Below are 12,596 nucleotides of genomic sequence, written 5' to 3' on the forward strand. Positions count from 1 at the left end.
CCCTTCAGTCTGCTGTCGCCTCTCTGCCTCCAGACTCTTCGCCATCTCTCTCACTCTCCTTCTCCTGTGGGTAAACATGACCCATGCTTCGATCATCCTCTTGTCATTTTGTCATTATTATGCCCTCTGAACCTCTCTCCATCTCTCTTCGCGTCCCTTCTCCTCAGTCCATCGCTCCGTCTCTCCCTCTCTCTCTCTCTTTCTCATCCCTCGGTTCGTCTTACTCGCCTCTTCGTAACTCTCCAGCAATGACAAATACTTCTATCACTCTTGAGCCATCTCTCATGAAAGCCGCCTCTCTTCCTTACTCCTTCGATCCGTTATGTCATCTCTCTTTCTCCTTCAAGATGACATGTCCCTTTGCATGCAGCGATCCTTTTACTCTGACCTTTTATCTGCCCTAGACACAATCACCCCCACATCTGCACTACATGGTCAGAAGCATGTATGCTTGTTGAATATCTCATTCCAGCTATAGGCCGATGTAACAGCCGCCACTCTGAGCTCGGGGACAAATATTGAACCATCAGATGTGAGGTGATGCTCCACTTTATTCCAGTAGGTCTTCAGCAAAGTTTAGGCCAGAGTCTGTGCAAGCAAGCTGTGTCACAAAAAAATGGGAAAACATTTCTTTATAGATCTGGCTTGGTGCACAGGAGCAATGTCATGTTGACAAGGATATACTTAAAACCATTGCTACAGATTTTCAGTACTGAACGCTATGTCTAGAATATTATTGGAACACGGTGCTCAATAGAAGTCTGAACCAGTAATGGAGCAATTATTCAGATCTTAAATAAAACATAGCAGAAATACCTGAGGTGAAACAAAAGTAAAGTATCAGCATCACAATTAACTCGAAATAGAAAAAGCAGTTATTGTGAAAATGGGCTACTTTAGAGCAATGCATTATGTAATTGGATTATAATTATTGATGCACATATTAAATCCAATTCACTTTGTTTATATAGCACTGGTTCACAGTATATGTCAGCTCAGGCGTTTCACATCGTATGGTGAAGACTTTGCTTTGCTTTGGATTCCCTTTGAGCAAACACACAGCAACACTGGGGGAAAAAAACTCCCCTTTCCAGAAAGGGAAACCCTTTGGCAGAACCAGGCTCAGGGAGGGCGGCCACTTGCCAGGGAAGACAGAACAGGATAGCAGATGGAGAGCTGACAAACAACACATAAGAGAACAATAAACACTTACACACAGTGAGTGAGGCCAGTAGCTGCAGATCAGAGACGTGAAGCTCTGGATCCAGAGATACCTGCAAAGAGAAGAAAGCACAAACTACGGGACAGAGAAGACACAACGTTAGTAAAGTGCAACGGTGGTGTACACAGAAGTTTACATACACTGTATAAAAAGATATAAAACATTTTTTTCTCACTGTCTGACATTAAATGAGACCAAACTTTTCTTGTTTTAGGTCAGTTAGGATTACCAACATTATCTCTATTTGCTAAATGCCAGAATAATGAGAGAGATTTTTAAAAATTATTTTCTTCAGAAGTCAGAAGATTACATCCACTAAGATGCCTTCAAACTATTTGGGAAAGCCTAGATGATGATGTCATGTCTTTGGAAGCTATTGATAGGTTAATTGACAACATCTGAGTTAACTGGAGGCACACCTGTGGATGTATTTTAAAGCACACCTCAAACACACTGCTTCCTTCTGGAAAATCTAAAGAAATCAGCCAAGACATCAGGAAGAGAATTGTGGACCTCCATAAGTCTGGTTCATCCTTGGGTACAATTTCCAGATGCCTGAAGGTTCCATGTTCAGCTGTTCAAACATTTATACTCAAGTGTAAACACCATGGGAATGTCCAGCCATCACAGCGCTCAGGAAGGAGACAGGTTTTGTGTCCCAGAGATGAATCTGTTTTGGTTGAAATGTGCAAATCAACCCCAGAACAAAAGCTAAAGACCTTGTGAAGATGCTGCTGAAGCTGTTCAGAGAGTCATTACCCACAGTGGAACCAGTCCTGTACCGACATGGGCTGGAAGGCTGCTCAGAGAGGAAGAAGACATCACTGCAGAAGAAACATAAAAAAGACAGATTACAGTTTGTAAAAGCACACAGGGACAAAGAGCTTCATTTTTTGGAGACATGTCCTGTGGTCTGATGAAACTAAAACTGAACTGTTTGGCCTTAATGACCATCGCTACATTTGGAGGAAAAAGGAGGAAGCTTGAAGCCTGAGAACACCATCCCAACTGTGAAGCACGGGGGTGGCAGCATCATGTTGTGGGGCTGTTTCGGTGCACTTCACAGAATAGATGGTATCATGAGGAGAGAAGATTATGTGGAAACATTGAAGCAACATCTCAAGACATCAGCCAGGAAGTTAAAGCTTGGACATTAATGGGTCTTCAGATGGACAATGACCCTAAGTATAACGCCAAATTAGTTAGAAAGAGGCTTGAGGACAACAAAGTCAGTGTTTTGGAGTGACCATCACAAAGCCCTGATCTCAGTCCTGTAGGAAACTTGTGGGCAGAACTGAAAAGGCGTGTAGAGCAAGGCAGCCAAAAAACCTGACTCAGTTACACCAGTTCTGTCAGCAGGAATGGGCCCAAACTCCATCAAACGCTTGTGAGAAGCTTGTGGAAGGAAACCCAACCGTTTGACTCAAGTCATACAGTTTAAAGGCAATGCTACCAAATACCAAGGAGATGTATGTAAACTTCTGACTCTGACGAAAGTAATAAAAAATTCTTCCAAACCATTTCTCTCATTACACTGGCGTTTAGCAAAGAGAGTTACTGTTGGTAATCCTAACTGACCTAAAACAGAAAAAGTTTAGTCACATTTAATGTCAGGTAGTGAGAAAAAGAAAAAAAGGGTTATATGTCTTTTCATACAGTGTATGTAAACTTCTGGTTTCGACTGTAAATGTGTGCCACTTTGTTAATTCAGCCAGTAATGGTTGCTCATTTTAACCATATCAAACACTGGGTAGCTTGTTTGTTTTTCTTATGTAGACAACACTCAGCAGTCGTCCTGCATCTAAAGAATAAGTGACCCTGCATTTGAGGACAGCAAAGTTTTAATTCTGGACTGAGAAGACAGATGGTTTGAGTGAGGACTGAAGGAAGCCATCTATGTTAAACTGAAGCAGCCATCTCCAAACAGGGAGAGGGTCTATGACACCAATTATCAGGTACTTATAATCCAGTCTTGAGGTCCCTCCCCAGAAAGTTTGACCACCATTAACACTGTGAGTCATCTCTGACCTGGGAGTTTCACAGCCATTAACACCGCGAGGCTTGTGAGGCGCTCATTAATGGGTCATTAGCCGTTAGATTTGGGGGTGACGAGCTTTATCTGGGGCTCCCCATCAGGTAGTCAGAACTGAAGCCTCTTGGATGAGAAGGGGAAATATCTCTAGGAATACTAGACAAACATTTACGGATTTTCCATATCGTTTTGGTGCTACCGTATATGTAAGATCTCTTCTCATTCCCACCTCTATGATCCTTATATGAATCCTTCCTCATACTCCTTTTTCTGAAAGATCACAAAACATCATCATTTCCCTGCGACTATGGCGCATTTTTATTTGGGCCTTTTTGAAAATAACACACCACTTAATCCTCAAAAGGGTCGCAAGGTTTTGGTCAACATCTCAGAATTATTTTCTTTCTCTCTTCTCCCGTCTTCTCTGAATTTTTTTATCAAATCATCAGAGAATGACTGCTTTTCTGTTTTCCGTTATATCTCTTTGTCAATCTCTCTTTAATACCGTAGCATGACAAAGGCTGCATTTTCTAAGAATATTTCTGCTCCCTCCTCCTCCTCCCTCCTGCTCTTTTTCTCTCCTTCAACCCTCCTCTGAGAAAAAAAAAAAAGAGACAGTTTTCTTCCAATTTGTCATCAGCCAGTCTGTATCTTGTTGGTCACACCTCAAGCACTTCTCGCATTGCTATTCCTCCATTCTCTGTCCTCTGTTCCCACTATCATTCATTTCATCACACATCACCATCCCTCCTTCACTGACCAGAGCACCGTTTTTCCATTATTCATTCCTGCTCTGCTTCCTATCGCCTCTGCTCTTCCACAGCCTCGACCCTGTCATGATGAGTTATAGATGGAATATCAGGTCATTGAGGTTATGAATGTTTAAAACTGTTTTGGGCTGTTTACACTTTATTAGGATGTTGCTTTATATTTCTTTTTTGCTTCTTGTACTTTAATTTGTTTTGTTTTGAGGGAGGCGAGCTCCACTTGGTGACGTATTATTATAATAAGTGTATTTTCTATGTGAATATAATATCTAATAGAATCTAATATTAGATAACTTTGAAATGGTAATCCTTTTTCTTGCATTTTTCCTTCCTTCAGCTACTTCTTCTTTATCCTCTTTGTTTAATTTCAATAATTTAGATTTATTCTCTCCTCCTTAAGTCTGTTAACTCTTAAATAATAGTTAGCGTTTACTCAAGCGGAGAGCCTCGGGAAGGGTAGTTGGTCAGTAATATCGTTCTGCACTCTTTCTAACTCTGCTGTTTAAACACAGAGCAGCCACATGGATTTTATTTCCATCCATAGTAGAAAACAAAGAAAAGGCCGTTGTTGATCACTGCTAGTTAGTAAAAAAAACAAAAAAAGAAAAACATGCATTTTCAAACATGTGCCTCAAGTGCTTAAAAGTTACAATATGATCACACTCCAAGATCTTCAAGTTCACCAACCATGTGGTATTTTTTAACCTAATTTACGTCAGTATAAACTGAATGAACCGCCTCAACAAATGGAGTCCAGGACAATAAAAAAGCAAACTCCCCTCCCAAAAAACAAAAAAAAAAACTGTTGCATCCCACATGATGAGTGAACATATGCAGGCCATACATGTAATTTTCAGTGAGGCTGACTGACATCACTGTGACATCTGCAGTCTGAGTCGAAACACACACTGACCTGTGTGTGTGTTGGTGTATTTTTACGCCGAGGTGTCAGGCGTGAGGAGTGGGCCGCTCTTTTTTGAAAACCCGTAATTCTCCTAAATTACACACGGTGTTCTGACAAGTCCTATTAACTGGGAACATTTTAGCATTTTGCTGCAGTTTTTGTCGCCGCTGAGTCAAAGCGTGCCTCGGCAACAAAAAAAAGCCACAGAGCTGTTACTCCGGAGCGCTAAACTGGAAAACAGATGAGAGCGCTGGAGCCAAATCCTGTCAGTTTAAGAGTCGTAAGCACAGGAAGAGAGGTTAAGTAGAGAGTTTGTTCACATATGTGAGGAGCTACAATTGTCCCATTAGCCTAGTTATTGAGCTACATGCCCGCTCATCAAACACCAAAGAGTAGCGCAACGTTAAAGCTTGCAGGGTTGGTTTGTGATTGTTGCTATGCAGGATGTGCATTAGTGAGAAAATGCGTGAGCAGTATGGGTGCTTGTGCACGCTGTGTGAGCTTTGTCTTTTAATTACGTGTGCACGGGAGTGTATGCGAGCGTGCATGTGCGAGACATGCCTTTCCAAATGCCCTGCTCCCTGCCTGCGGCCTTATCCCCTTTGAGAAGTAATTTTGACCATATGGCACACAACATGACACATACTTAAACCACGGGCACTGTACCATGCTAAACACACGCATACATAAAAACCTAATATGATCTGGTGCAGCACCACTCCCCCGCAGGATCCGAGCAAGATCTACATTTAGATACGAGGGCAGAGTACAGACATGCAGGGATTGAGCAAAGCTTAGAGTCGGTTGGAGTTTGTGTGTTTGTGTGTGCACTCGTGTGTGTGTGTGTGTGTGTGTGGTGAAAGTTCCCCAGCAGAGACAACATTTCATCCCCTGGAGCATATCTCACATGGTAATAATTCGGCCCAGTGCTGCTGAAAACGCACACAAATATAATCTATGTATAATGCCAACATGCTCAAAAATCTGCCTGTGCTGAACAGACATTTAGGGTATAAACAAGCATGCCACTTTGCATGCATATATATATATATATTACCTTCTACTATGTTCTGTGTCGTTACGCATAAAGTCACATATATTTCATGCACACACAGAGTGAACGCCTCGGTCCTGCCCTCTAAAAGCCACATTCATTGACAAACCAGACTTGCTCTCTCTCTCTCTCCATCTTTTCCTCTCTTCATCACACATGTTTCTTGTGCTTCCTCATGTAATAGTGTTGTAATGGTGTGTAATTGCTGCTTTGCCACAGCAATCTACTGCAGCAAATGAGACCGCATCTGAACACAACAGAATAGAGCAGCAGGCGGCCGGCTAACCACCGAGATTTTCTGCTGTTTCCTGTTTTTCAGAGATAAGTAGATAAAATAACCCGAAAAAGAAACAGATAAGATTGACTGATGGAACGGGGCTATTGGTCTTCTTCTGGGACTCAAAAAAAAAGTTTTAAATGTTGTACTGGATGGATGTTGGTGGAATTTATTCAGGAGAAACCTTGTTTCCATGAAAGTTTGACGTCTTCACTGCTTCCTCGTTAACACATCTACTTTTTTTCTTTTTCGGCTGCGTATGTTTTATTTAACTCCCTAGTCCTGCGGCCCCGGGCCTTTAAACACACGGCGCACAGTATTAGCCTTCATTTTAAGGAAATACTTAAAGGCACGTACCGAGGTAGGAGGGCAAAGAGTACACGCTGTGTTGGGCATGAACTGTCGACTTTAATGCTATGTGACGGCTTTACCACAGAGGTCAATTGTGGTTTTAAGAAAACCTCAGCCAACCAGAACAGTAATATGGCTACTTACTGGCCACAGAGACGTTGCCCCCATTTTTATGTATATAAATAGATGAGACTTTTCTTTCCTTCCCACAGTTACAAACACACACTGCGTTTGTGAACCTATTCACACTTGAGGCGGCGCAGGAAGTGATCTGGAGGTGGCTGTTTTGTGAAAGGACAGATTTCACCATTTGAGTGCAAAACTGATCAAAATAGCAGCGTAATGAGTACGTTGCTCGCCAAAGCTCACTAATTAACATGTATTTTCTCTACTGGTGTGAGGGTGAGTCGCACGCTGTCTGTTGCTTGACAAACAATATCCATGCAGCACCTTTGTGAAGCATTTTGGATCAGTGCACAAGTTTAGTACCGCTCGTTGTACCTTCCCAGTGGTGTCAAACCATGCAACCTGGTGCTGGTTTTTGTGATTTTTGGATGAAGCCAGGGCTGCAAGGTGGTGCAGTTGGCAGCACTGTTGCCTCGCAGCAAGAAGGTTGCCGGACACCTGGGATCCTTCTGTGTGGAGTTTGCATGTTCTCCCCGTGCAGCGTGGGTTCTCTCCGGGTTCTCCAGCTTCCTCCTACACAGTCCAAAAACATGTTGAGGTTAGTTGGTGATTCTAAATTGTCCGTAGGTGTGAATGTGAGTGTGCTTGGTTGTCTGTCTCTAAGTGTAGCCCTGTGATAGACTGGTGACCTGTCCAGGTGAACCTGCCTTCACCCTGAGTCAGCTGGAATAGACTCTAGCACCCCCGTGACCCTAGTGAGGATTAAGCGGTGTAAAGATGATGGATGAAGCCATATTTTCACTCCTGTCTCCTGTCTGTATGCAAACCACCGCACAGCTTCACGTCTGTACTTAAAGGAAAAATATTTCTTTCATTTCTGAGACATGAGGGTGCAATGAGCCGCTTCATCAGCTCTGGAAAAGAAAGTGACAAAAGTACACGCACCCTGTAACATCATTTAAGCTCATTTGACTTCAATCATTGGTTCAAAGTCATGTCATGAGTAGAGAAAGTATAAAACTAGCCGAGATAAATTAAATGAACTTGTCACAGAGAGCAGTTACAGACGGGCTGACATTCCTTTTACATTTTCTAACTCTAAACAGTTCTTCAAGCATTTACAGCCTCGACTGTTGAAGCAGGAGTTAGAGGATGCAGGGACTGAATATCATACTTAATATACTATTGTTGTGATTATTTTTAAAAGAAATAACCATAACCTAGCATGTATCACAGACACACAGCAAAAGTCCCTGAGAAGTTCTAACTCTCTCGCCGTGCATCATGGGAACTCTGCTTATATGCAAGTTTTGTTAATTATAAACTTAACAAACTCCTTGTTGTTCATTCATTCATTCAGCTCATCATTTCAAGTCAAAGTGCCTGAAGTTATAAAAACTTTTAAGCTCTAAACGGGTTGAAATTAAAAAACTAAATTCATTTTAAGTCCAATTAACACGAATGGAGCTAAAATCAGATGCTTACACCAAGTCAACTAGAAAAGATTTGTCTTTCTTCTTTCTTTATGATGCTTTACAGAGTATTTGCTTTTCCCTGACTAACCCTTAATCAGTTTATTGCTGATGTGCTGCATAGACGGTAAAAGTGAAGGCTGCAAAAATGAAGCAGCAGCTTAGATGAAGCAATCTGAGCAGAGGGGATGGAAAAGATACTGGACAGAAGGCAGACAGAACGCTCTCGCTCTCCTTCAAAAAGAGTGCAGAATATAATTGATCGCACATCTGTTGCGTGCACACATTTGACATTTAAATGATCGTCATCTGAATATTCTCAACTCAAATGTCAAACGACGAACACAACAAACATCCCCGAGCCTTGACATTGTCAGAGATTTCAAATAGTAATTGAAACTAACTCCTAAGATGGAAAACACATTTTCCACAACTAAGACAAGCTGCCACGGTTGACGGACAATGTTGTGTTGACAAAGGCTCTCTGGTCTCTAGCAACCTATATTCTTAGCGTCATTCAAACTATAGGCACAAACCCATAAAGCAACAATGCAAAAACACCCCCACAGCTAATAGTACTTGCGAGCTAGGTGGTGTGTGTGCTTAAGCTGCCATGCATTTTTTCCCATCTTTTCAAGCTATATGTGTGTGTTTATGTGTCACACAGAGGGTTATAAAAATGCTTTATGGCATCCCCTGAAACACTGACCTTTACAGAAAGCCGCTGATCGGTTCAAAACAACATGATATACTGTGCTCGTGCGAGTGGGTGAACATGTGTGTGCATTTACTCCTGTGCGCACTCTCGTGTTTTCATGTGGTTATGTGTGCACATGGTTACACACACATGTGCATGTGTGTGTGCGTGCGTCATGATGTACAGCCAGCAACATTCTATCCCACCAGCCATCATTAACTCTGATGCACAGCCAAATGTCGTTATGTATGGTCGGCTGCATGATTTACTGTTAGACACATAATGGACTGGCTACTGTAATGAACTTGCGGAGTGTTTGATGTACGGGTCTCTGCTGGAGGGAGAGAAGTAAATACTACGACCGTGATGGCAGCGATTACAGTGATGATGATGATGAAATTTCTCTCCTCACTTACAGATGCTGGTGCAATTTCTGGAGGGAGAGGAGGAGCAAAAGAAAAAAAAAACCCCGGGAGGACAAAAAGGAGGAGGAGGAGGAGATGGAGAAAGCCGCTTGAGTAGATGAAGGAAGAGGAAACGGAGAGGAGGGAAAGGAAGGAGAGCAATTATGTGCTGCTGCTGAAGCAAACTTTGATGTTTTGACAGTCAGCCACTGCTGGAGGGAGACAGTGTTGGTGATGATGATAATGAATGGTGATGACACTGATGATGGAGAAGTTCACACAGTCTTTAAAGCCTTTTATTACCGAAGATCTGTCGAGCCACTGGGTGTCGAACTAGGTCAACCCTCCGCCCCGACACCCCCGGCGTCCTTGAGCTGTGCAGTTCAGCTGCCGACTTTGTGCTCTTGATCTCCGTGAAAAGGGGTGTAAGTGGAAATAAAAGAGAGAGGAAAAAAAAATCTGTTTGCAAGATCAAATAGTGTTATTATGTCACCCAAATTATGCAGATGAATGGAACGGGAAGGAGGAAGTCGCAGGTGAGCATTTTGGAGGATAATTGAGGAGGGGAGGGGACGGAAGGAAGGAAGATGGGGAGAAAATGGAGCAGGACTGATGAGCGCTAGGAAAACGTCAAGAATAGTAACTGGGAGGTAATTTGGGGTAAAACATATACTATGTGACAGAAACACCTGAATGTGTTTTATATGGTGCTTTTGTATTTGTGCATCCATCCTTTGTTTTACAATGAAAACATGCATATGCACTGATAATTATAAATGATATTACACAGCTCACAATGACAGATCTTACTCTTTTCTTTCCCCTTTCAAAGCCACAATCCAGCGATGCATCGTCCCAAACACAGTCTGACTTTGCCCCCTAATGGCGCACAGCCTAAACTACCTCAATGAGCAACTTTCACATCATTGTTCAGCTGCGCTTCACTGAAATCACTGACTTAGCTGCAAGAAAGACAAGACAAATATTATAATACGTCTAATAACCCTACTGTACGTCTGGATGCAGGCATAGTAAGAGACACACAAGCTGAAAACCACTCAGAGTTCAGGTGGAAACAACAATCTATCCTCCTATTTAACCCCAACCAGTGGAGGCAGACAGCAGTCCTGCCTGAGCCCAGTTCTGTCGACGTTTTTCTTCATATTAAAAGGGAGTGTATTCTTCTTCTTCTTGGATTTCTTGCCAGAATAAAACATTGTAAGGTCTTGATCTTACTGTGTGAAGTTCTCTGACATGACTTGTGTTGTGAATCTGCACCATCTAAATAGAACTGAACTAAAATCAACTGAAAAAAAGTTGAATCATAAGACGTGAAGATTATTCGTTTAAATAACCTTTTATTGCACAATGTATGCCAAGCACTACAAAAAATGACAAAGCAGGAGCACCAAGAGATACCTCGTGTATTCAGTATCGTCCATAACAACAGAATGTAAAGTTGAACCTTCTTTGACTCAGCAGCATTGGATATACAAAGAGTAATAATGCAGACTTAATCTCCAGTTTCTTTGGAGCGTTTCAGTGCTATCTGATTAAATCTAGTTTATTTTGATTTAATTTCACTATGTTACGAGTGTTTTTGATTGTCAATTTACTATTTCATTTAACAATATGGACTTTTTGCTTTAAGTCTGCTGCTATTTACAATACCATGAATTGTTTTGTGCAATGTTGGTCAAGTAAACCTAAAATTACCTAAAAACAAACAACAAAAACAACAGCATGGCAAAATTATTATCTATTCATAGCATATCACTGAATTCTCTTAACTTTTGAAAATCCATTTTAAAAAAAGCCCTTTTTCTGGTGGATTTTCTCTTTTTTTTTGGTCTTTACGTCGTGTCCTCTTTGCACCCACAGAAGGGAAACGTCCCACAGCAGGGCTGAAGCCAGGGTCTCCACAGAATCTTGTTCCAAGTCATCTGGCCTTCAACACCCTGAGCAGCTGTGCTGGAGTGTGAGCGAGCGTCATCAGATGCCTGTTCGTTTGCGAGGGTGCTTTTATGTCTCTCCACAGCTTTGGCAGTCTGCTCAAGTATTTCAGCGTATCGCGGCTCAGTATCGGGGGTCAGCGGGCGAGACTCGGACGGATCACGGAAAAGGTCATACACCAGAGGCGGGGTGTGGTGCGTCACGTGTTCACCGTGGCAAAGGCAAACGCCAGTGTCATAGCATCCACCGGCTCCCGGGGGAGAAAAGTTGGGAGTGAAAAAGTGCACCTTGAAGACGGAGTCACCTGGACGGAAACAGACGACCAGTGAACACGCGCACTCAGTATCAAGAGGCAAGAAAATCATCTGCAGTTATGTGTAAATTAATGTTAAAATGTGGTCAAATCTTAATCTTACTTACAATTGTGATCTATGAATGAAATGAAACCAGACTGCAGGTGTGGGTTGGAAGTATTTCGACTTATAAAAACACTAAAGGCCCCATTTAAACGTAGCAAAAATGGTGATATTTTAATGCGTTTGGGCCTTTGGTTTACACGTAAACGAAGCTACAGGTCACCGAAAATGATCATATCTGAAAACCGAAGTGGAGATTTGGAAAGACTCTGTCTTTATGTTTGCATGTAGACGGGAGGAGACGGAGTTTGACGTCACAGAATGCGACAGAAGCATCATACGTGTGCGACCATGTTTACAGTTTGGCTGCTGTGATAGAAAGTCAATATTTTCAAGTATTTTACTTGTTTTGTTCTCTAACACCACATGTAGGAGTAGCTCCACTTCTCGTTCAGTCCAAAACTAACAACCCTCGCACATGTTTTTTCCAGGATTCTGATTGGCTAGCATGGCTTTATGCCTCTCGTTACACTGCCCCCTATAGGTTTGTCATGCTCATAGCAGCTCTTAATGATGTGTTTATGCGGGTTTGTCTAAACTAATATTTTTTTGAATATGATCTGGTGTGAACAATGTTATCTTTGAAAACGTAGATCTGTTTTTGTAAATACCCGGCCATGTGTAAACGTAACCTAAAACACTTTGAGTTTGCACTTGCCATGCTTCACACAAAAGGCATCTCAGAAGACGTACCATCAATTAATACCATAAAGCTTGACTGGGTTACAGAGTTTAGATATGAATCAGTCCACAGTTTAACATCCATAAATGGAGATGGTTTACTACTGTGGCAACTCTCCTTAAAAGTGGTCGCTCAGCTACAAACACAGTGCAGAATGCCAAACAAGGTACAAAAAAAAATACAAGGCCAGAGTAACAGATGAAAGTTTAAAGGAATCGCTGAAGCTGGTGAATATCTCT

The 12,596-nt window shown here is 42.0% G+C and overlaps 1 protein-coding gene across 1 annotated transcript in view; it reads right to left on the reverse strand.

Annotated features, from left to right (window-relative positions):
• Nucleotides 1-10,647: 10,647 nt before the first annotated feature.
• Nucleotides 10,648-12,596, reverse strand: part of arsh (arylsulfatase H) — a 10,547-nt gene continuing 8,598 nt past the window's right edge. The window contains exon 11 of the mRNA XM_008281057.1: nucleotides 10,648-11,563. Coding sequence (XP_008279279.1) covers nucleotides 11,160-11,563 — 404 coding nt within the window. The 3' untranslated portion in view covers nucleotides 10,648-11,159. The remainder of the gene's footprint in view (nucleotides 11,564-12,596) is intronic.

The sequence above is a fragment of the Stegastes partitus genome, unplaced genomic scaffold (genome assembly GCF_000690725.1).
Source record: "Stegastes partitus isolate 25-593 unplaced genomic scaffold, Stegastes_partitus-1.0.2 Scaffold221, whole genome shotgun sequence".
Lineage (NCBI taxonomy): Eukaryota > Metazoa > Chordata > Actinopteri > Pomacentridae > Stegastes > Stegastes partitus.